Raw genomic sequence first — 24,270 nt, 5'->3', positions numbered from 1 at the left:
CTCCCTCCCTGGTAGGTGGCTCCAGGCCCCGCCAGCTGGCCCTGCTCAGAGTTATTTTCCCCTCTCGCTCCCAGCCGCCTCGGAGTCCCTTGCGCTGGGGACAGACGAACGGACACACAGAGGCAGGCATGGGCCCCTCTCTGCTCTCGGCTGGCCTGGTGCTGGGCTCCCTGCTCCAACTGGGAGTGGGAGACCCCGGCTTCAGCCCCGAGGTGAGTCTTGGGCCCCTTCACCGTTGGCCAACTGTTGGGTTGGGTTGTTGGCCAACTCTTGGGTTGGGTTGTTGGCCAATGTTTGCCAGAGTCGGCCCAACTTCACACCTCCGCAGGCCACTCTGCTGCTATCCCTTCTTCCTCCCCTGCCCCCCTGCTACCTCCTCCCGCGGCGCTTGTCTGTCTCCACACTTTTCCCCTTCCTTCCCATCCCCCTCTTCTATCCCTTCACGGTGGTTTCTTTCCTCATCTTTTCTTGCCTTGCTGGTGGCTAACTTCCCTCCCACACTTGTCCCCCTGCCAAACTTTCGCATTCCTTTGCTCCCGGCCCTGACTCGACCCTTTCTTCCCCTTCTGTCCCTGCCTTGTGCTTTCTCCCACCATCCTTTCTTCCAGGATGAACCCCAACCCTTGTCCTTGGCACTCCTCCGGTTGGCAAACTTCCACGCTCCCTCCCTCACTCCCCCCCCACCCCGCTGCCTCCCCCCAGCCCTCCTGTGCCCAGATCCCTCGTTTTTCCTTTCATCACTCCATCTGGGATTTTCCACGATCCTTTCTTTCATGGCCAGGGGCAGGTCACGGTGCCAGCCTGCCTCCCACACTCATTCGCTTGCCAAACTTTCACGTTCCTTTGTTTCTTCCCGTCCTGTCTCCAGTTCTTCCCCTCCCATTTTCTTGCTTCTTGCTTCCCCCCGGGGACGTGTCCTCTTGCTCTAGCAGCCCCCATCCTCTGTTCTCCAGCCTTTCCCATTCCCCTCATTCCTGGCTTCCAGTCCTCTGTCTGGTTTTTCCCACTCTCCTTTCTTTTGGAACTGGCCTGGCTGCCCTCCCCCCACTTGTCCTTCTGCCAGACCCGGCACCTTCCCTTGCTCCTCTGCTCTCTTCCAGTTCCCTTCTCACCAGTCTTTCTTTTCTCTTCTGTTCTCGCACTCACACCCCACTTCCATCTCTTCCCTGCAGCCGCCTTTAGTCCTCTCTCCGAGGGCGGGTGAGGGGGGTGTTCAGGGCTGCACTCCTCCATTTCCTAGATTTCCCCTATCCCTCCTTCTTTGGGCTCCCTTCCTGACTGGCTCACCCCGCAGCCAACTTTCACCCCTCCCTCATTCCCTTCCTTCCTTCCTGCTCCCCCCTGTCCTCTCAGAGGGTTCCCCCCGCCCCTGGACACTCGTTTAGCTCTGGATTTTCCCCTTTCCTCCATCCCCCAGGCTGGGTCCATGCCACCCCTGGCCCAGAGCGGGACCCACATCTGGAGCTGGGCAGGAGCCACTGGGGAAACTTGGCAGGGACTCAAGGCGCTGGCTGGCTGCTTGCTTTCATTCGTCCTTTCCAGCTTTCTATATTCATCCAACCAGATTCTTTCTCTATCTGTCCATTTGTCTGTCCTGGTAGCTGGCTGCCCTTGTATATCTCGCCCGCCTGTCTCTTCCTTCTTCCTTTCCTTCCTCATCCATACCCACAGTCTGTCTATCTATCTATTCTTCCCTCCTGCAACTTTCTTTCTTTCTTTCTTTTCCAGACAGCTCCTCTATTCAGCTAGACCCACCACCCCTCCCCTTCTCTCTCCCTCCATCCATATACTTTCAGTCCATCCGTTCCTCCTCCCCCCGCCCTCCGGTTTCCCAATCCTTCCTGGAAAGACAATTACAAATCCCTGGTTGTTTTTCTCCTTCCTCTTGCCAACACCCTTGTCCCCCCACCAAACTTTCTCCTTCCCTCTCTTCCCTGGGCACTGGTCCAGCCCCAGGGGGGACGAGGCCAGGGAAGGCCCCTCTTGGAAAGAAAAAACAAAGCAGAAGGGACAGATGAGTGTAGGGAGAAGGGTGGGGGGAGCATGGTTTCATCCTGTGTGACCTGACCCCCTACTTTGCAGGAAGGAAAGAATGAGGGAGTGAGGAGAGAAGGAAGCAAGCAGCACAGGGCCAGGCTGGCACGGGAAGGTTCCCCTCCCGTTTCCTGTGGGGAAAAATGAATGAGACAGCATGGGGAATAAAGGAATGCAGAGACAGACAGAACGAGACGGCCCCCTGAGCGAAGGAATGTGCGGAGAGACAGAGCGAGACAGGCCCTGGAGTGAACGAATGCAGAGACAGGCAGAATAAAGCAGCTGAGGGATAAACAATGGAGCAGAGAGACACAGCGGGAGGCAGGCCCAGGATAAATGAGTACACAGATAGAGGGAACCGGACAGGCCTGGGATAAATGAATGCAGAGACAGACAGAACAAAACTTGCAGAGAGAAACAGAATGGCACAGGCCCAGGGTAAGCAAATGAGCAGAGAGACGGAATGAGACAGGCCCGGGATAAACTCATGCAGAGGGATAAGCTGGCCTGGAGCGAACAATGCAGAGAGAGACAGAGTGAGACAGCCTTGGCCTAAATGAATTTAGAAAGAGGAAACAGGACAGGCCTGGAGCAGATGAATGCAGAGAGAGGCAGAACACACAGCCCTGGGATAAATGAATGCAGAGCGGGAACGGGATCAGCCCAGAGCGAACGGCTGTAGAGACAGAATGAGACAGCCCTGGGATAAACAAATGCAGAGACCGATTTTTTTCTTTGTGGAGGGTGGAAGGAGGGAATGAGGCAGCAGGAAGGGGTGGGGGGGTGCATCTGGGTGCGTGGGCGAGCGGTTCCCTCGGAAGGGGATAATTTCAGCTGGAAGGGGATGAGGTCAGGGGCTATTTCAAGGTGTGTGACCCCTTGGCGGAAGAGCTGGGGGCGTCCAGGGCCAAATTTAGAATGGGTGGGAGTGAGGGATGGAGGGAAAACAGGAGGGAGGAAGCAAAGATGGGGGGTTGGTGCCATGCAGAAGAGGTGCCAGGCTCCCCCCCCCAGCCCTGCCAGTACCCCTCACTCCCAAATTGCAACCCCCTTCCCCCCCACCCCGGCTGTGCTCTGGCCCCTCACTCTCAACCCGCAGCTCCCAGCACCCCTGGGGGGGGGGGGTAAAGGCAGGGCTGACAGTGGGGGGGAGATTCTGGTGTGGGGGTGTCGGGAGTGGAGGGCCCAGGAGGAGGGGGCAGGAGCCTGTGGGAAGTGGTGGTGGGGGGGTGGAACGGGACTTTGGGGCGGGTGTTGTCCGCCTGCAGTCCCAGCCCCTGTCTTGGCCCTGCCAGGCCTGGCTCCAGCAGTACGGGTACCTGCCGCCTGGTGACCTCCGCACCCACACGCAGCGCTCGCCCCAGTCCCTCTCGGCTGCCATTGCTGCCATGCAGCGCTTCTATGGCCTCCAGGTCACAGGCACCGCTGACCTCGAGACTGTCAAGTGAGTCCTCATGGGCCATGGGGCTAAGATCTGGGGGGGATGGGCATTCTGGAGACACGAGGGGCAAGAAGCGGTTGTGTTGTAGCCCAGGAGTGTCGGGCTCCAGATTGGTTGCAGCCCAGCTAGGTTGGGTTCTAGACCAGTTGCAGTCCGGTTGGGTCCTAAACCATTTGGGGCCCATTGGGACTCAGGTCTGGAACTACTGGGTTCCAGCTGTGCTTGTTCTGGAGCCATGAAGGGCCCATTGGATCTAGAGCCCATGGGGGTCTGTTCCTGTTTTGGTTCTAGACCTGTCAAGGGGTAATGGGCATCAGGATCAGGATCAGTGGCAGGGAGCTGTGGGTTAGGCATGAGGGAAACTGGTGCCCTCTCCCTTGCAGGACCCACTCAGGGTGGGGCAAAGGGAGTTGGGTTCTAGACCCATGGTGGGAGCAATGCACAGACGACATCCTGGGGCCTAATGGTGTTGGGGTCTAGACCCATTGGAGGTGCAGCAGGGGTTGGGCTCTGAAGTCATCAGAGCCCACTTTTATTGGGTTTCTAGAGCCATTAGGGCCAAAGGGGGCTGGGTTCTAGACCCAGCAGGGTCCTTTGAACTTGGGGCTCTCAATTTATTCATTCCAAGGGGCACTGGGTCCTAGACTCAACATGTTCAATGGACATCAGGCTCCAGACCCATTTGGGGTCAGCAGGGAGTGGGTTCTAGAACTGCTGGGGTACAGTGGGCATTGGGTTCTAGATATGTTCTGGACCCATTTGTGGCCCGTGGGGGTGGGGTTCAGGGGGATGCCCCCGCTCCTGGGAACCCATCATGGAACAGGGCTCAGCGGCCAGACACCTGGGTTTTCTTCCCAGCCCAACGCAACAGGAGGCCCTGATCTTGGCTGAGGTGCAGGGGGCAGGGGGATGCCAGAATTGCCCCTCCCCACCCTGCTAATGTTCCCCCACCTTCACCAGGGCCATGAAGAGACCACGCTGTGGTGTCCCTGATAAGTTTGGGGCCGAGATCAAGGCCAACGTGCGGCGCCGGCGCTATGCCATCCAGGGCCTGAAATGGCAGCACAACGACATCACTTTCTGGTGAGGGGCCTGGTCCATGTCACTGGGGATTGGATGGAGAAAGGGGAGGGCCATGACCCCCACAGGACCCCCCTCTCCACCTGGCACTGTTGGGTGACCGTGGGGCAGGACATGGCTGACACCTCCTGCCCCACAGCATCCAGAACTACACGCCCAAGGTGGGGGAGCACGCGACATTCGAGGCCATCCGCCGGGCCTTCCGGGTGTGGCAGAAGGCCACGCCGCTGGTCTTCCGGGAGGTGCCCTACGCCTACGTGCGTGAGGGCCGCGAGCCCCAGGCCGACATCATGATCTTCTTCGCCGAGGGTTTCCACGGCGACAGCACCCCCTTCGATGGCGAGGGTGGCTTTCTGGCTCATGCCTACTTCCCTGGGCCCCACATTGGTGGTGATACCCACTTCGACCTGGCTGAGCCCTGGACTGCCCGCAATGACGACCTCAATGGTAAGCATGGCAGGAAAGGAAGACGCAGGCAACCCCCCTTATCCCTTCCCCTCCAGTCCTGCCTGACTCAACGTCACGGGCACGCTTCTGCTTTCCACTTCTCATGGAACTCCCCGAACTCCCCCCTGTGCCATTACCACTTCCCTGCAGCCTGACTCCCACTGACGTATCTGCATAGGCCCAGGGAGACATGTTCTGGCCAGTGTCACAATGAACCTGTTCTTGGGTGGACATAGCGATGTGCCCGTTGCTGGTGGATGTGGGGGGTCCCTGTCCCTATTCCCAATTGATGTCATGGGCTCTCTGTCCTTGGAGGACATGGTGGACTCTCCATTCCCAGCAGATGTGGTGGGGTTCCCGTCCCTGGCCAACAAAGGAGAGTTCCTTGTTCCCCAAGTGAACATAACAGGTTACCTGTTCCTGGAGAACATGGGGGAGAGGGGTTTCTCATCCCCAGGGGACCTGGTGGGTTTATCGCTCCTCATTCCCAGGTGGCTGTAATGGTTTCTCTGTACTGGGTGGCTGTGGAGAGGGCCCCATTCCAGGCAGACCTGGTGGGTTTCCCATTTCCAAGTGGATGTTGAGAGGTTCCCCGTACCTAGGAAACGCAGTGGGTCTCCCATTCTCAAGCAGGCATGATGGATTCTCTGTACATGGCAGTTGTGGCAGGTTCCCTGTTCCTAGGTGGATGTGGTGGGTTCTCTCTATGGGGTGAATGTGGGGGATTCCCTGTTCCCAGCACATGCGGTGGGTTCCCCATTCCTGGCGGAAGTGGAGAGGTCCTTGTTCAGGGCAAATACAGTGGGCTCCCTGTCCTCAAGCGGTCGTGGAAGGTCCTGCATCCCTAGCCATGTCTCTAATGCGCTGCTTCCTGCAGGGAATGACATCTTTCTGGTGGCTGTGCATGAGCTGGGCCATGCGCTGGGACTGGAGCACTCCAATGACCCATCAGCCATTATGGCGCCCTTCTACCAGTGGATGGACACTGAGAACTTCGTCTTGCCTGATGATGACCGCATGGGCATCCAGCAGCTCTATGGTGTGACCACGACCCCAGATCTCTGACTCCTGACCTGCCGCAGCCCTACCACAGCCCCTTGCCTTGACCCTACCCAATCCCATAATGACTCCTAACACCTAACCAATTTCTAACCCCTGACCTAACCCAGCCCCAACACAACCCCTCCCTTTGACACTACCCAATCCCAGGATGATCTCTGACCAATTCCCACCCATCTCCCAGCCTGGACAATGAACTCAGCAGCTGTTAGCACCAACCAGCCATCGCGTCCCTACCCCCAGTTGTGTCCCACCTGCCCTTACATCCTACCCCCAGCACCTGCCTGTCCCAGAATCCTCCACCCTGGGACCCCTCCCTCACCATTGAGCTTAACCCCTTCTGCTCCTTCTCTTAGGGGATGAGTCCAGGGGCCCCAGCAAGGCACCTCCTGGGCCTCGCACTACAGTTCGGCCCCGTGTACCCGACCGGCCCCACAACCCACCCTACGGCCCCAAGATCTGTGATGGGAACTTCGACACCATTGCTGTGCTCCGTGGGGAGATGTTTGTTTTCAAGGTGGGGCCTGGGCAGCTGCGAGAGCGGGGGCAGGGGGTGCCTTAGGTCAGGAGTGAGGGGCACCAACAGGGCTAGGGGTGCAGGGGGTTGCAGGTTGGGAGTGAGGGGTACCGACAGCTGCATGCGTTTCCATGGCCACAGGAGCGCTGGTTCTGGCGAGTCCGAAATAACAGGGTGATGGATGGGTACCCTCTCCCAATCGGGCAGTTCTGGGTTGGTCTCCCAGCGACTATCAACACGGCCTACGAGAGAAAAGATGGGAAATTTGTCTTCTTTAAAGGTAACTGGCCCTGAGCTGGCGGGGCAGGGGGCTGTGGGTCAGGAGTTGAGGGGCAGTGGCAGGGCTGGGAGTGGCAGGGAGCTGTGGGTTGGGCATGAGGGAAACTGGTGCCCTCTCCCTTGCAGGCGACAAGCACTGGGTGTTTGACGAGGCCATCCTGGAGCCCGGCTACCCCAAGCACCTCAAGGAGCTGGGCCGGGGGCTGCCCAAGGACCGTATTGACGCTGCCCTGTTCTGGATGCCCAGCGGGAAAACCTACTTCTTCCGGGGCAACAAGTGAGTCCTGGCACCACTTTGTGGACATCTGGGGGGAGCGGGGACGACCCCTGCCGAGCCACGGGGCCCTAAGCTTCAAGACTTCCTCACCATTGCTCCTGGTCCCCAGGTATTACCGCTTTACCGAGGAGAGCCAGTCAGTGGATTCGGACTACCCCAAGAACATCAATGTCTGGGAGGGCATCCCTGAGGCCCCCCGTGCAGCTTTCATGGGCAGCGATGAGGGTAAGTGGCAGGGGAGGGGGGCAGGTACATGGGGTGGGGCCAGTGAGGTGCCAAGGCTCCTGTCTCTTGGCACCTTGGACAGTCTACACGGGGCTCCACTGAGTTCTGCGGGATCCTGGTTGCCCCCAAGTGTCTAGGGGCCAAGATGGCAGGTGCCAGCGCTCTATAGGGGAAGTCGTGGCCTTGGGGTCGTAGCTGAGGGACCCAACCATTGGGATAGACATGGCAGTGGCCTTTGAGTCTGCCTCATTCCTCGTTCCCACATCATGATCCACTTGGAGGGCCAATGTCCTTCAGCTTGACCCCAGTCGTCCCTTGTTGGGCTTCTCAGGGTATGACATGGGGGTAGAATTCATCTTGCTTGGGTGGATCAGACCCCATGTGGATCAGACCCTGGGCTTGCCTCCTGTTTAGTCTGGGTGGATCTCTGGGTAAGCCACAGGCCTGGCCTTTGTTTGAAGTTAATGGAGGGGTCTGGAGAACCTGTTTCATTAGGCCTTGGTGGGCCTTGATATCCCACTGGGGAGATGATACTCAACTGTCACCATCTAGGCTGAAGAGCTGGGTGTTGCAGGCTGACCCAGGCATGAGAGGCCAGGGGTCAAATGGCAGAGCTGCAGGGGTCACAATACCAGGGATCAGGCAGAGTCCAAGGCATTCAGCCCAGGGTCGAGTTAAGCCATTGGCCATACCAGGAGGTCCGAGCTGGGGCTTGGCTACCCACAGGGAGCCACAATTCCTCCCTCCCATTGTCCAAGGATCAAGCTGGCCCCCTCTCTCCAATTGGCTGAAGAGATGGAGCTGTGGGATTTGTTCTTGCTTTCCGGCTCTCCAGTCCTTCAGCCAATCCCATTGCTGTTTTCTAAGCACCCTCCAACTGGGGACAGGTGCTAGATGGCCTCCCCATTACCAAATTCACTGCCAATGTTTCCTACTGCCCCCTTCAAAGTCTATCTCAGGGTCATATGAGCCCCCCATGGCCATAGTGTTCCATAGTTGGCCCCCCAATGGCCAAAGGCCAAGTCTTCTCCTGAGCCACGACTTCCTGTCTCATCAGCCCAGGCTGTGGTTTCTTTGCTTTCTTTCATGCTCAAATGCTTGAGCTCATGTTGGCTAAACCCAACCTTCTGCTTTGCTGACTTCCTTCCTCACTGCTGGCCACTTCCTGCTGCCTTGGTCTTCTTCTGTCAATTTTGATGGTGAAATCTGGTCCTTCCTCTCCAGGCTACAGATGCTCAATACAGCAAGGTCAAGAGCTCTCCCTCTCTCTGACCCACAGCCTTTCTCCCCAGCTTTCTTGTTCAGTCTTTCACCTCCACAGCCATCCCTCCCTTGGCTTTAGTCTTCATTTTTTCCCCATAAGAACTGAGAGACCTCTGCCAGGTCTACTTCTTCACAGCCTGGGTCTCTGGGGAGCCGGGGCTGAAATTACTCAAGTCTAGATGCAAAAAAAAGTCTGAAGTTGGCCAAAGCAACTTGTTAGGCACCTATTGGCCAAGACAGTCAACTCTGTGGGAAGCAGTGGGGCTTTGTGGTGGGGGAAGCCAAATGAGGTGGGTTTCGATGCATCCTAATGTCTTGTCCTTTTGCTTGGGTGTCTCCTTGGTCTGTCTGTCCCTCTCCCTGTCTCTCCGGGTCTTCCTGCTTCGCTCATCAACAGCCTACACCTACTTCTATAAGGGCAACCGCTACTGGAAGTTCAACAACCAGAAGCTGAAGGTGGAGCCAGGCTACCCCAAGTCGGTGCTGCGGGACTGGATGGGCTGCCCTGGGGGTGACAGGCCTGATGAAGAGACCGAGGTCATCGTCATCGAGGTGGATGAGGCGGGCGGCGGGGCTGTGGGGGCCACAGCTGTGGCCCTGCCCGTGCTGCTGCTGGTCTGTGTCCTGGCTGTGGGGGTGGCCGTCCTCTTCTTCAAGCGCCATGGCACACCCAAGCGCTTGCTCTACTGCCAGCGCTCCCTGCTGGACAAGGTCTGAGGGGCGGGGCTCCCAGTGGCCCCACCCCCTGCAGGACATGGAGGGAGGGGGCAGGGCTTCCCCCTGGCCACTCCCTCTTCTCCCCATGGCTCCACCCACTCTCCCTGCTGCTCCGCCCCTTTCCCCTATTCTCTACCTTCTATCCTATGTGAGGGTGGGGCTTGGGCTAGCCCCCCCCAAGCTCCTCCCCCTCCCTGCTGGCCAAGGCTTGAGGGGGTGAGACTTTACCCCAGTCTGCTGTCCCTAGAGCTCCCCCAGGTGGAGGAGGTGTGAGGGGCGGAGCTTACCATGGTCCCACCTCCCCCATTGGCCAGGGCTTCGGGGAGGGAGGGGCTTCTCTCTGCCTTGCTCCCCATGGGAGACGCGCTGCGCGCGCCTTGACCCCACATCCCTCCCCCAGGGCCTAGCTCCACTTTGACCTCGCTGGGAAAGGTCAAAGTTCAGGTCCCCTGGTGGCTTCATGACCTTGGCAAAGGTGCCAAAGGGAGGCTCCGATGTGACACGCCCCCGGCTGGGTCAGGGGTTCAAAACCATGTTGGGTCCTCCCACCCCCAACCTTGGTCATCTGACCCTCTCCTGTCTTCCTGCTCCAACCAATCAGCTTGCTTGACTTGTCCCTTTGCTCCAGTGGGGTGGGGCCATCTGTGGAACGGAGGCCCCTGATTGGCTGTTGGTGAAAGGGTGACTGCCAGCCAGGCAGGGCCCTTGCAATCCACAGGGAAGCCATGGGGAAAGAGGGTGGAGCCATCAAAAGAAAAGGGTGTGACTTTGGGAGAATGGGTGGGGCCTCCTCTAAGGGCGAGGCTATGCAGATGAAAGGGGAAGGGTCTCTGTATTCCAGTGGGTGGGGCTTTGTAGACGATGAGTGTATACATTCCAAGTGGGCGGGGCTATGTAGATAAAGGAGTGCTTGCATTCTAATGGGCGGGGCCATGCAGATGAGCCGGAAGGGGCTTTGCCTTACACTGGGGGAGCGCTATGCCGGAGAGGAAGGGGCGGGGGAAATGCATTCCAGTGGGCGGGGCCATGCAAATAGAGGTGAAGGGTCTTTGTCTTCCAGGGGGAGAGGGCTCACCTTGGAGAAGGGGCAAAGGGCATTCCACTGGGCGTGGCCATGCAGGTGAGGCAGGAGAATGGGCTGATGGGAAAGAGGCATGGGTACCTAGGGGGCGGAGCAACAGTGCAAGACAGTGGGGAAAGGGGGTGGCGGCCTCATTTGGTCCCATCTAAAAGCACCCCTACCAGTCAGTGCCCCCACCCTTGAGGCTCACTGTGTGGTGAGGGGTGGCGGTGAACTGGGAGAGGGGAGTAGTGGGACGGGGACGGCTCCATTTGGTGGGGGAAGAGGGAGGCAGGGCTGTATTTCGGGAGATTCCCGCCTAATCCCTTTTGTCCCCTCCCCTGCTCCTTTCTCCCCCTGGGGTTTCTTATAGTCTTTTTTATTTGGAGGGGGGGTATATTTGGGGGAGTTTTTAACGTATAATTTTTTTTTAAGAAAAAGAATCCTTAATTATTCTATAGAATAAAAAAAAAGGCAATTAACGTTGGCACGTTAATGGGGTGGGGGTGGGATTGGGGCGAGGGGGTAAGTTACCTCACTTCCTGCGGGCCGGGCTCGGGGTAGCTATTTCCCTCCATTTCTGGTGTCACAGTGTCCGGCGCTGAACGAGCTTCCAAAAATGACCTGTTTTTTTATTATTATTATTATTATTGGGGGTGGGGGTGGGGGAGGGAGTGAATTTGTTCCGTTCAGTAATTTTCTCCCGCTCCCTCACCCCGATTTATTGTTATTATTTGATAATTATTTTGCTATCGAGAATAAAAAGGAAAACACACACCCGTTTCCGGGACCATCGAACCCCATGACCCCTGCGTCTTTCTTCCCCACTGTTGGCCTGCCCCTTCTCTCGTGGGAGCTTTTCATTGCTATTTATGAATGGGAGATGAGACAGCGACAGAGGAATACTGGCTTTTCCTTTGGTGTCTCAGGGAATGGGGAATATTAGAAGATTTCGTCCCCTGTAAGTACAGTTGCCGTTAAAGAAGCATTTATAGGAAAATCTCGTGAATACCTTGCTCTTTTTATTAATAAACACCTATTATCATCATCACCACCACCACTATTACTACATTTAATTATTTTATTTAAAAACCCAGTTTTAAGAGAGAGAATGTGAGTTCCCAAGGGAAATTCATCTGGCTGTTGAACTTGCTGGAGCAATAATGGGAGTATCATGGAGGGGAAAAAGTCAGGGTTGAATATATGTTTTGGGGTAGTCAACCATTCAGGTCAACTCATTTTGGCTAAAAAAAAGAAAAGAAGGATATGAAAAATGCTTTGAAATTGTTTGGGCTTTTTCTTTAGGTGAAGAGAAAATAAACTAGTTTTTTTGGCTGTAGAACAAAATGCAACTACCATAGATACCGTCTCTCTCCCCCGCATCATGACATGCACATTGATTTGGGAAAACCGTCTGAAACTATTTTTAACCAAATGGGACAGAATGGGTTACCTCGTTTGAGACATGTCCCCCAGCTTCCGATGTCTAATTTTCAGGAATAAGAGGAAGATGATACATGAATAAATACAGTAGTGGCGAATTTGCCCATTTTTCTGCCATTAAAAAAAAAAGCATGTGTCCCCCTTCCACCCACAAATGACAGAGATCTGGCCTTTCGGTGCCTCTGCTTTGCTAGATTTGATTGCTGAATATAAGGGTCAAATATACCCCAAATCAGAACAGTTTTCATTGTCCATCAATCATTTCACTGGGTTTTATTTGGGATGTTGTGCTGTATTATTAAAGTTCCATTATAAGGTAAAATAACTCAAGAGGCTCTATGTATTAAAGGATTTGATTTGGTATTCACGTGCACTGAGGGGAAATAGCATAATGATTGCTTGGGAGAGTATAGTTTTGTTCCTGAATTATTCCAGACATTTCACTGCTAGTCTGAACCAGGGGGAATGTGTATAAAATATGGAGGTTATTTTTATTTTTTTAAACACCCCAAAAAAACCCAGGTGGGTTTTGATGTTGTTTGCTCATAATTAACCAAAAGACAGGAAATGCATATTAAAAATAAGAAATGTGTATAAAAATGGTATTTTAAATAGCTCTAAATGATCAATTTATTATGAAGCATTTTGATAATTAACCAAACAACAGAAAATGTGTATTAAAACAGGAATTGTGCATTTAAAAAAATGCTGTTTATTTACGGAGCTGAGCGCTCCAGAAATGATCAAGTTATCCAGAAATGATCTAGTAATGATCAAATAATTATGAGGTATTTTCATAACTAACCAAACAATGGGAAACATATTACATTTATAGGAAATGTGCATTAAAATGATCTATCTAAATGGATCCAGATGATCCTTAAACATTCAGAACCATGCAGACACCATCAGCAACTACTTTGTTTCCAGTAAATACTGACCCCCAAAAGAAAAAAAAAAATCAGCCAATAGATACTTTAGGGTGATGATGTGACATGGAGGCTTTTGCTTTACAAAAAGGCAGGTTTTTCCTCATGAGTTATCATAATGGATGTATCTTCAGAAAATGTGTGCACACATATGCACTATATAAAACTGAAATATTTTTTGGGGAAAAAAGCAGGTTTTATTTCATCTTTTGGCAATCTGCAGGAAAAGTGTGTGTGCGTGTGTGCATACACATGCACACACTATATATTAAAACATGAAATGCTTTTTAAAAAAAAAAAGCAGGTTTTTCATAAGTTAGTACTAAAATGAATGAAATCTGTAAGAAAAGTGTAGACAAATAAATACATATATAAATGATATAAAATATATTTTATATATATATATATATATGTTTTTTTCCTCCATGCATTATTGATATAATGAATCAATTTGCAGGAAAACTGTAGAAAAGACAAATATATGTATGTATGTTACATGCACACAGACACATACATGCACACACACATGCATATATATATATTAAAATGTTATATAGACTATATAATACATATGTTTGATATATAGATCTATATGTCTTATGATATATCAATTATAATATAAACATACACATATATTAAACCTTAAATAGCCTCCGTGTCTTGTAGGGTGAGCAGCTTTCAAACGCAAACTTTAGCTAACTCTACCCCATCTCCATCATCCAGCCAAGAAGAGACGGCCCTAAGACATCCTTGCCTCGTGTATTATCCCTGGCCCAGCACTGCTATGATAGCACTCTAACACTTCCATATTTCTTACTTATTCTTCACAGATTTTTTTTTGTGTGTTTTAATAACAGTGAAATGTTTGAGATTGATTCTCTGGGGACACCAGCCTATGAGCTGGCTGAGAACAAGGCAAAAAAATCAAATCAAATCAGAGTAACACAGGCAAAAGCAAGCCAACAAACTATCTTATCACCCCCCCCCCCCCTTTTTAACAACAAAACCCAGGAAGAAGAGTTTAATATTGTTTAACTCAAGGGCTCATTAAGCTGAGCTGGCAGCTCCAATTAGAGTCTGAATCAGCGCTTGCTAGGCTTTAAATGCTGGAGGCTGCAAATAAGAAACAGGTTGGTGGGGGGGGGTCAGGGGGAGAAGGTACAACTGGATCCTGGTCACTCCTTGTTTTGGCCTTCACGTGACACAGGAGACAGGGCAAGATGGACCTAGGTCTGACCCAGCTTTTATGCCTGATACCAACAGCAACAGCCCAAAGAAGCAGAGCACGCCAATTCTAACCCCCGCCCTCCCCAATGTGTGTTCAGCGGGTTTATTCATTGCAAAATAACTCTTGCTGCCATCTCCAGCAGGGAGCCGGCTTGCACGTCCTGGCGTCGCGGCGTGGAAACAGATCCAGGGTTTGGAGTGTTTTCCACCCTGCTCTGCCCATTTCTTGGCAGGAGCGGGGTGCTAAAATAAAGTGTAGAAATAAAACGGGGTGGGGGTGGACAAGGGGTTAGCATCACTGAGACCCCAGGGTAAGGACCACCAAGACAGGGGCTCTGGGTTTTGATGCTTTGTCTTCAAACCAGGTGAAGGGGCTGTGGGGAGATTAGAAATGAAACCAGCATTTTCCAAGCAATGCCAAAGAGCTCCTGGACACGGACCCTATTGTTTGCCAGGGAACAGCGCTCGATATCCGTCCTCCTTGGGTCTCTGCTGGCTTGGCTTGGCTTGGAGGAGACAGGACATCCAAGGAGGCCCGGGGGGCTAAGGCTTTCCACACCTGGATGTTTCCTAGAGGCTTCTCTCCCAGGCCAAAGGGACATGATGTGGAGGGGAAGAGTGGAAGGGGTGTGGAGGGTCGTTTTCTCTCTCCTTAACAAAGAAATTAAAGGACTTTCTGGGGGAAATCGACTATGTAATGGGGTTGGGGGTGAGTGGCACCAGAGGGCTGAGGGGACAAGGGGCTGCAGGTCACGAGCAAGGGGCACGGCAGGGCCAAGCAATGAGTCAGGCCAGCCACATCTTGTGGCCCAGACGCTCTGACGTGGGCCCTCACTGTGGTTTCTCCTGATTCAACCTCCGGCCACAGACAAAAGTTCCCTCAACATCAAGCCATGGAGCTCGGGGGGGACGACGACATTGGGGGGGTGGGGGGGTGCCTCAGGCCTGGGCTGGAGGAGAGAGAGGGAAGAAGGAGCCTGGTGGGGGGGGAAACCTGGCTAGTTCCCCCCCTTCCCCCAGTCTGGCCCGTGCCCCGTGGTCTCGTGAGCCGGGCCTGGTGCCCAGGCGGTGAAGTCATCCCTGCTTTCGTGGCTGCACATCTGGAAGCCATTTATAACTGTGGGGGGGGGGGGGGAGAAGAAATATCCAAACACAGCTGGAACCAGCCCCCCAACCCTTGAAATCAGGGCCAAGTCACATGAGAGGAGCTGGCCAGGAGCAGAGGCTCATGGGATAGTGATGGGGGGGGGAGGAGGGGGACAGAGGCCAGCCAAAGGCCTGTCCTTGAAAGCAACTGGGCACAAGTGGTCAGGGGGGTGGGGGACAGGAAGTGCCCAACATCCCCCGGCTCAGCCTTTCTTGCTCTTGCGTCCTCTGGCCACATCCTGCCTCCCGCCTTGGTTTCGGGGAAGAATCCAGGCATCTGGGCTCTCAGCCCCCCCCCCCGTACTCACCCAGTCCCCACCGCCCTGCTCGGACACTCAAGGCCCCCCCTTCGCCCATCGCAGAGGAGTTGGGGAGAGAGCCCAGGTGTCTGGGAAGGCTCTCAGCCCCCTCACCGGGAACGCAGGCGTCCACCCCCGCCCAGCAGAGACGAGACAGGGCCGAGGCTCAGGGAACTTTATTGCCCCCCCCACGCAGAGTGCCCCCTTTGGGCTGCAGCCAGCGCTGGAGCTGGAGCCGCTTTTGCTCCTGTGCCGCCTCCTCCTGCTGCTTCTCCCAGCGCTGCTTGGCCTGGGACAGCTCCGCGGACAGCGTGACCACGCGCCGCTGCAGGGAGGAGGGGAGTGAGCTCGCCGCCCAGGTGCCCGCTGCCCACCCCCATGAGACCCAGGTGTCTGCGCTCCCAACACCCACCCACTCCCAAAATTGAGCCAGGCATATGGACACCCAGCCCACCTTCCCCCTCGTTCCCCAAAGCTGGGGGAGAACCCAGGCATCCCGGCTCCTAGCGCCCTGCTCAGACCACCCCTGCCCCCCCACGCCTCCGGCTCCCGGGACGGGGAAAGACCCCAGGTGTCTGGGCACCGCACTCACCGCGAAGTCCTCGTTCTCCTGCTGACGCCGGAGCTGCCCCTTCCACGGCGGGGCTGGGCGCCCGTCTGCAACGCAGCCCAAGGCTCAGGCAACCCCGTGTGCGGGCTCCCAGGCTCTACCCCCCCCAAGGCAGACCCCCACCCGCCTCCTTGCACTAGGACAGAACCAGGCATCCGGGCGCCTAAACCCATTGGGCAAAAGTGTAGCGCTCTTACCTGCAAAGGACCAGTCGGGCAGATCCCGGAGGGGGCCGTAGCCTGCAGAGCTGGGGGCCAAGCCCTGCCTGGCGGGGCGAGGCAGAGCAAGGTGTGAGGGGGGGCCCGGTGCCTTCACTCCCAACCCGCAGCCCTCTGCCCCCCCCACCGCCGACCCGGGGCCCCTCACCGTTTCCGCCACTCCCCGACGCCGGCGCGGGGCACCCAGCCGTGGACCCACCTCGTGGCCGCTGCCAGGGGGGCTCCTGGGGGTAAAGGGGGCATCAGTAATGGCGGGGGCACTTGCCCCTTTCGCCTCCCCACTGATGTCACACCGCCCCGATCCTTCCCCGCCCCCCCCCCCCACATCCCTACCCAGCCGCAGCAGCCCGGGAGGTGCCATTCTGGGACAGGAAGTAGAACAGGACACACGGAGGAACCTATTTCAAGGAGCGTACGGAAAGGCATGGGCGCCGCCATCTTGGGAAGGTTACTCGCTGGGCGCCGCCATTTTGCAAGGGGCCACACCATATTGGGTGACGGCGCGGCGGCGTAGCCGCGGCTATTTTGGGAAGGTCTCAGTTGCGCACTGTCGGCGCCGCCATCTTGCAAAGGAAATCAGCGTTGTTATTTGTCAGGTTGTTCGTGACGTCACTCCGAGTGGGCAGCCATGTTGGGAAGGGAACGACGGTAGCTGCCATGTTGGACAAGCCTCGTGCTCATCGCCATTTTATATCGGAGTCCAGGGCAGCGCCATCTTGGATTCCCAATGGGTCTCCGTAACGACCCCGTGACTTGTTCCTTTCTTGACCTTCGTCATAGACATCATATGTGATGTCACAACTTGTGGAAGTAAACACACGTTCTCGGAGTCTTAATTAGTTCCTATTCGCTCCGGAGCCGGCCGCAACTGCGGCCACACTCCTCCTCGATCTTCCACTGTGGTCGCCGCCATTTTGAAGAGGTCGGGGACGGGAGCGGCCATATTGTGAGGGCGTTGCCAAGAGGCGATTTGTTGCCACCATATTTAGTGTGGCAACGCTAGGCGCCTCCATCTTTGATTTGAGCGTGTTCTGCTATTTTTGGATTCTTAATCACGGGCTCAGCCATTGTTGCCCAGTCAATACCTAAAGCATGGGTGCCGCCATTTTGGGCCTGGCTGTACGGAAGCCTACTGGATCCAATTCGCGCATGCGCTGTTTCACCTTCCTGTCTCCCATAGATGAGCTGAGCTGTGGCCGGTCTCAGCCTGGGTCCTTTCCCTCCCTCCTGTCCCTGCGCTCAGGGTGGGGCGGGGCAGAGGTCACACTATTAACAGCTTGCTTCTTGATTAAGCTGTTATCAGCTAATTATTAACAAAGCCAATAATGGGGGGGACCCAGACACTTGGGTTCCCTCTCAGCTCTGGAAAGAGAGCATGGGGTAGTGGTTAGAGCCATCGTGTGGCAGGCAGAGGAGCAATCATGCCCAGTTTCTCTCCCAGCTCAGGGAGGGGTGTGGGATGCCTTGGTCCTCCCTGAGCTCTGGGAGTGGAGGCTGATGATCAGAGTCAGGCTGCGGTGGGGCCTGGGAGCCGGGACGCCTGGGTTCTTGCCCAGGCAGGAAGGGGAGTGGGGTCCAGGAGGATCCCAGATGTCTGTGTTCTGCCCCAGCTCAGGCCCTGCAGGAAGAGGTGAGGTCAGGGTGGGGGCACTGCAACGGGGGAAGCTCCCGGCGCCTTATCTCCGTTACTGCTGAGCTCAGCGCTCGCGGTCCGGGACCTTGGACCCAGCCCAGCCCCTGATACCCCCGCCCCAACCCCCCTTCCTTAAGCTAAAGTCTCTGCCACAGCATGTTCTTCCTCTTTCTCTATTCCGGCAGGGACACAGGCTCAGGCCAGGGCAGCGGTGAGTGGCTGCGTGCTAGAGAGGGAACTCAGGCGCCCGGGACCCCTGTACCACCGCCCACCCCTCAACACACACACTTTTGAACCCATGAAGAGCCCAGGCATCAGGGCTCTGACCCGCCAAATTCCCCCTCCTTGCTGGTGGAGAATCCAGGAGTCCAGGCGTCCATCCCTTTATAGCGCCGAACACCCAGATTCTCCCTTCCTGGCTGAGAACCCAGGCGACTGGGCTCCCGTCCCTGCCAGCTCTCACCTACCCACTTCCCCGCTCCTTTCTGCTTGAGATCCCAGGCGTCCGGGCTTCCAGCCACGCGCCCGCTCCAATCACGAGACTTCACTCCCTTCACAGAGAGAAGGCTAAACCCAGGCATCTGGCTTCCCATCCCCACCAGTCCTCACTTATCCGATCTCCCCACCTCCTTCTTGCTGGCTCAGACCCCAGGTTTCTTGCTGGAGAACCCAGACGTCCGAGCTCCATTCCTGTCCAGTGCCAACCCCCTCAGATCCTCCTGGGTTGAGAACCCAGGCATCCAGGTGCCTGTTCCCAACAAGCTCTATAAGTTCCACCTCTTTTTGCTGGTCGAGAACCCAGGTGCCCTCACTCCAATCCCCCTCCTCTTTCCTGGTCAAGAACCCAGGCATTTGGGCTCCCTTCCCCATCCATCCCAATGCAGTGGATTCCTCTGCTTTGGCTAGTCAAGAACCCAGGTGTCCAGGTTCCCATTCCCCATCTGCCCCAACCTAAAGATTCCCCCTCTGCTGGCTGGTCGAGAACCCCGGTGTTTGGGTTCTCATCCTCTCTTCTTTCTTGGTCATGAACCTAGGTGTCCTCACTCTCATCTTCCTCTCCCCCTAAGTCTTCCAGATGGAGAACCAGGTGTCCAGGTTTGCATTTCCTACCCACTCTGACCCAAAAGCTTCCACCTCTTCTGGCTAGTCAAGAACCCAGGTGTCTGGGCTCTCATCTCCTTCCTTCCCAGTCAAGAACCCAGATGTCTGGGCTCCCATTTTCCTTCCGCTGTGACCCAATGGCTTCTCCCTCTTTTGGCAAGTCAAGAACCCAGATGTCAGGCTCCTCTAACCCCCTCCTTGCACCCTCTCCCTGCAGCGGCCATGGCGCCCTCCCCGCGGTATGCACAGCCGCCGGAGGGAACCCAGGAGTCACCACCAACACCACTACCGGGGTCAGAAGTTGCAGGGTCAATGTTGGGGTCGGAAGCAGCAGAGTCACCATCAGGGTCAGAGGTCGTGGAGTTGGAGGCCACGGAGCCAGTGAAACTGCGGCCGGAGCTGTCGCTGCTGAATGGGGTCTGCCTCATTGTGGGCAACATGATTGGGTCGGGCATCTTCGTGGCACCCAAAGGGGTGCTGCGCTATGCGGGCTCCTTCGGGTTGGCACTGGTCGTGTGGGGCGTGGGTGGTGCTTTCTCGGTGGCTGGTGCCCTGTGCTATGCCGAGCTGGGCACCACCATCACCAAGTCAGGTGCCTCCTATGCCTACATCCTGGAGGCCTTTGGAAGCCTGGCTGCCTTCATCCGCCTCTGGTCATCCCTCCTCATTGTGGAGCCCACCAGCCAGGCCGTCATCGCTGTCACCCTGGCCGACAACCTGCTGCAGCCGATCTTCCCCTCCTGCCGTGCCCCAGCGGCCGCCGGGCGCCTCCTGGCCGCTACCTGCATCTGTGAGAGCCCTGGGGGCTGTGGGTTGGGAGTAAGGGACACCGGATTGGGGCGTTGTCTGTTTTGGGGTCCGATAAAGATATTTACAGCTTTGTTGACCGTCTTCCTGTGTCCTCGGCTGACCCCCCCGGGCCAAAGTCAGGGGAGGGCGGGCAGGGGGGTGGGGGAAAGCAGGGATCCCCAGGGGGGAGCTCCATCTTGAGAGCCTGCCCTGGCTGCCCCCACCCAGCTGGCTTGGTCAGGAGCCAAGGCCCAACCCTGGTTGTGGGTGTGACACCTGGGGAAAGATCAAGGTGACAGGTGCTGAGGCACCTGGGAGTGGGGAGAATCCCAGCTGCAAGCCACCAGTCCCCTCAGCCCTGCTGGAGCTGGGCTAGAAACTGGGTGTCCGGGCTCCTAAACCACTGGGACCCACTCAGTTCTGTGGTAGAACCCAGGTGTTCGGGCGCCTGGCCCCTGCCCAGTCACCCATTGCCCTGTCCCATCCCACTCCGCCCCAGAGCTGGGAGAGAACCTAGGTGCCCAGACCAGTTGCTGTGCCCTGGGCAGGGGTGCCATGCTGTGCTGTGGGGGGTCCCTGGGGCTGGGCTCATCCCTGTGTCACTGCCTGCTAGGCCTGCTGACCTTCGTGAACTGTGCCTACGTGCGGTGGGGAACCCGCGTCCAGGACATCTTCACCTACGCCAAGGTCCTGGCACTGCTGGCAGTGAGTGGTGCTGGGCTGGTGCGCCTTGGCCAGGGTGAGAGCCCCCCTCCCCCTTGCGCCCCTCACTCCTGACCTGCAGCCCCCTACCCCCTGCCCTGCTGGTGTCCTTTCCCAACCTGCATCCCCTGCCGCCCTCCCCCCAGCCCTGCCGGTGTCCCTAACTCCTGACCTGCAGTCCCCTAATGCCAATTCCCACCCCCCAGGACACACTGGGCACTTCGTGGACGCCTTTGCGGGGTCCTCGCTGGCCCCAGGCGACCTGGCGCTGGCGCTGTACTCAGCCCTGTTCTCCTACTCGGGCTGGGACACCCTCAACTTTGTCACCGAGGAGATCAAGAACCCGCAGAGGTGGGTGGGGCTGCGGGTCAGGAGTGAGGGCACCGGCAGGAGCAGAGGGGGGCAGGGGCTGCGGGGCACTGGGGACCCCGAGGGAAGAGGGGGCAGAGTTAAGGGTCTGCATGAGGTTAGTGCTGGGGTTGGAGGATGGAGCCAGCAGAGGGTGGGACTGAGGATGGGACTTCTTTGTCTCCAGAGGCTCTAACCCCACCCCCTATCCCAAATTCCTGCTTTCCCCCCAGGAACCTGCCCCTGGCCATCAGCATCTCCATGCCCATCGTCACGGCCATCTACATCCTCACCAACGTGGCTTACTACGCTGTGCTCACTGGCCCCGAGATCCTGGCCAGCGATGCTGTAGCTGTGGTGAGGCCCCACCCCTTCCAGGGGAGAACCCAGGCATCCATGACACCCCCATCGGGACCCCTCAGACCCCACTTACCTCCGGGGGAGAACCCAGGTGTCCAGTGTCCTGCCCCCCACCTCCGCTTTGATCCTGCTGTCAGATGCTGGTCCCTTCCCACAGCAGGGATGGGACCCAGGTGTCCAGGACTCTCACCCCGACCCCTCAGACCTCACTTGGATTTGGGGAGGGAATCCAGGCCTCTGGGTTCACTGCCTGCCCCTCCTCTCCCTGCAGACCTTCGCCGACCGTGTCTTTGGGGTCATGAACTGGACGATCCCTGTGGCCGTCGCCCTGTCCTGTTTTGGAGGGCTCAATGCCTCCATACTGGCTGCCTCCAGGTAACGGGGACCCCCTTCCCAGCCCGGCAGTGTCCCTCACTCCCAACCCGCAGCCCCTTTCCTGTGCCCCTCACCGTGGCCTCATGTCCCAGGCTGTTCTTTGTGGGCTCCCGTGAGGGGCACCTCCCTGACCTCCTCTGCATGGTCCACGTGGAACGGTTCACGCCTGTGCCTGCCCTGCTTTTCAATGTGAGTACATGGGCTGGACCACAGGGCTATTGGGGGGGAGGGGTTGGTGCCACGGGGCAGACCATGGGACTATGGTGGGGTGGTTGGTGCCACGGGACAGACAAGACCACGGGGGCCATGAAGGGTAGGGCTGGTGCCTTGGGCTGGACCACAGGACTATGGTGGGGGTTGGTGCCACGGGCTGGACCATGGCACCACGGGGCTGTGGAGGAGCAGTGTTGGTGCCATGGACTGGACCACAGGTTGGGCAGGCGACGGGACAGACCACCTGTCTGTTGGCCACGGAACAGACCATGCCCTGTTGTGCAGGGGGGAGGGAGGGGAGTCATGGTTAGTGCCAGAACTGCCTATGCCACGGGGGAGACCATTCTGTCTTGGGAGAGCGGTGGGGACGATCCATTTCTCTGTGTGTCAAGGGGTGTTTCCATGGGACAGATCATCTCTCTGCCACTTGGGGGGGTGGGGAAGGAGCTCCCATAGGTCAGCCCATCTCATGGGGGGCAAATTCTGGCAGGCCAGCCCATTCCCTGCCCCCAAGGGGTGTCACGCAGGCACCCCGAGCCCTGTCTGTCTCCCGGGTGCAGGGGGCCATGGCGCTGGTCTACCTGTGCGTGGATGACGTCTTCCAGCTCATCAACTACTACAGCTTCAGCTACTGGTTTTTTGTGGGCCTGTCCATTGCCGGGCAGCTCTACCTGCGCTGGAAGGAGCCCCACAGGTCCCGCCCCCTTAAGGTGAGCCCATCCACCGGGGTGGGCAGGCTGGGGAAGGGGGAGCTGCCCATAGTCCTTTGGGGCAGAGGTTGTGCTAAGTGGCTTGTGGAGGTCTCGTGGGAGTAGACGGGTCACGGGAGGGTCCGTCTGGCCCACAATGCTCTGGGCGTCACGGTCATTCGCATCCCATAATCCCCACTGCTTCAGTATCCCACAGGGCTGCGAGGCCAGGAGGGCTGTCCCGTAATGCCCTACAGTCCTGCTCTCGCTCAGTGTCCCACAATGCCCTGTAGCTAGGCCTGTCTCTCATGATGCTCTTGGGCTGGGCATGGCTCCCGCTCCTTCTCCCATGATGCCCTGGGGCCACGCTTGTTCTGGGCATGCCACCGTATCTCGGTGTCCCATGATGTCTTGGGGCCAGGCCTGACCACGAGGCTTGGTATCCCACAATGACCTGGGGCTCACGCTGGCTCCCCCCTGCCCCGCAGCTGAGCCTGGCCTTCCCGGTGTTCTTCTGCCTCTGCACCATCTTCCTCGTGGCCATCCCACTCTGCACCGACACGGCCAATGCCTTCACTGGCATCGGCATCGCCCTCTCAGGCCTTCCTTTCTACATCCTGCTGGTCAGCCCAGCCCACCGGCGTCGGCCACGATGGCTGCAGAGGGCCACGGGTAAGTCCTCCTTCCCCACCCCCTGGGTGCCCCTCACTCCTGACCCACAGCCCCTTGCCCACCATGGCCCTGCCAGTGCCTCTCCTGACCCGCAGTCCCCTGCCCCCCAGCAGCCCGGGGCAGTGCACGTGCCTCCAGCTCCAGGGTGCCTCACCTGCCTGACTCTGCTGGTTCCCAGAGCCGAGTCGGCGGGTTTTTGCCATCTCAGCGCCCGGGTGTCAGCTGATCCCCACCCCCACTTCCTGCCTGAGGACAAACACAAGACACCAGCTCCCACACGCACAGCACGCAGCCGTCACCAGAGGTTATGGCCAGGGCTTGGGACCAGGACGCCTGGGTTCCCTCTTTGTGGGCCAGATGAGAAAAGGGGAAGAAAAGGGTCCCCCTCCTGCCCTGCAGCCCCTTGCCTCACAGTCCCCTGCCCCTCCAAGTCTGACCAGTGCCCCTCACTCCTGATCATCACACCTCTGTCCCCGCAGCCTCTGTGTCCCGCTACACCCAGCTGCTGTGTCATGCCGTTGTGACAGAGATGGATGTCGAGGACGATGGTCCCAAGACCAAGTGATGGAGCAGGACCTGGGGGAGGCTCTGGGGGAGGGTTTGCCCCCCCCCCCGCATTGCCTTCCCCCGGACACGGACACCCCACCCTCCCCCCCGCCTTTAACTTATTTCCTGTTCTCACTCCCCTGCTGGCTCCCAGACTGGCAATAAACTTGGCACTCTGGCACCCGGCTCCGTGTCCTGGGGACCCGCATTCCCCCCTACATGGTGAAGGCCTCCCCATACTCCCCAGCTGGGCTCATCCAGTGCCTGGGGCAGTAGGGGGAGAGGGTAGTCTCAGGTTTGAGGTCACCTGAGAAGGCAGCTCCCATCTTCCCCATTTGCCACCTTCGGTGTCCCCTCCTCTGATCCATACTCAGGGTGGGGCAGCTGCCAGCCAGGAAAGGAATCTTGTGCCCCTTCTGCACCTACCAGAGCCAGCTGAGAATCCAGGTGTCTGGGCTCCCATCCCCTGCCATCCAGCTCCCCACCCTGCTCCTTGTGAACCCGGGCATCTGGGCTCCCCCAACCACTCCCAGGCCCCACAGCCTGGATTGCTCCCCCACGTTCAAGCAGA

General features: G+C 57.2%; 3 protein-coding genes across 4 annotated transcripts; 2 read left to right on the top strand and 1 right to left on the bottom strand.

Moving 5' to 3' along the window:
• MMP14 (matrix metallopeptidase 14) lies at positions 1 to 11,456 on the top strand. The gene is made up of 10 exons (XM_014610827.3): positions 1 to 212; positions 3,330 to 3,478; positions 4,436 to 4,558; positions 4,695 to 5,002; positions 5,880 to 6,041; positions 6,418 to 6,578; positions 6,720 to 6,858; positions 6,984 to 7,134; positions 7,244 to 7,359; positions 9,020 to 11,456. The coding sequence occupies exons 1-10, from the start codon at positions 129 to 131 to the stop codon at positions 9,337 to 9,339; spliced, it is 1,713 nt and encodes a 570-aa protein (XP_014466313.2). The 5' UTR covers positions 1 to 128; the 3' UTR covers positions 9,340 to 11,456.
• A 4,147-nt stretch (positions 11,457 to 15,603) lies between these two features.
• MRPL52 (mitochondrial ribosomal protein L52) lies at positions 15,604 to 17,133 on the bottom strand. Its single transcript, XM_014610829.3, has 5 exons — positions 16,605 to 17,133; positions 16,420 to 16,495; positions 16,251 to 16,318; positions 16,036 to 16,100; positions 15,604 to 15,768 (listed from the first exon to the last, which is right to left on the bottom strand). The coding sequence occupies exons 1-5, from the start codon at positions 16,630 to 16,632 to the stop codon at positions 15,610 to 15,612; spliced, it is 396 nt and encodes a 131-aa protein (XP_014466315.1). The 5' UTR covers positions 16,633 to 17,133; the 3' UTR covers positions 15,604 to 15,609.
• Positions 17,134 to 17,461: 328 nt separating this feature from the next.
• On the top strand, positions 17,462 to 23,880 carry SLC7A7 (solute carrier family 7 member 7). 2 transcript variants are annotated; one of them, XM_059730434.1, is made up of 10 exons: positions 17,462 to 17,901; positions 19,223 to 19,795; positions 20,408 to 20,533; positions 20,703 to 20,847; positions 21,078 to 21,201; positions 21,476 to 21,579; positions 21,672 to 21,768; positions 22,353 to 22,502; positions 22,970 to 23,153; positions 23,633 to 23,880. In XM_059730434.1, exons 1-10 carry the CDS (start codon positions 17,769 to 17,771, stop codon positions 23,716 to 23,718), a joined length of 1,722 nt encoding a protein of 573 aa, XP_059586417.1. In that variant the 5' UTR covers positions 17,462 to 17,768; the 3' UTR covers positions 23,719 to 23,880. The 2 variants fall into 2 exon arrangements, with proteins under 2 accessions (XP_059586417.1, XP_019351043.1); XM_019495498.2 differs by lacking the exon at positions 17,462 to 17,901 and adding an exon at positions 18,025 to 18,115.
• The last annotated feature ends 390 nt before the right edge of the window (positions 23,881 to 24,270 follow it).

The sequence above is a fragment of the Alligator mississippiensis genome, chromosome 7 (assembly GCF_030867095.1).
Source record: "Alligator mississippiensis isolate rAllMis1 chromosome 7, rAllMis1, whole genome shotgun sequence".
Classification (NCBI taxonomy): Eukaryota; Metazoa; Chordata; order Crocodylia; family Alligatoridae; genus Alligator; species Alligator mississippiensis.
Note: the sequence above shows the minus strand (reverse complement) of the source record. Positions and strands in the feature narration are given on the sequence as shown.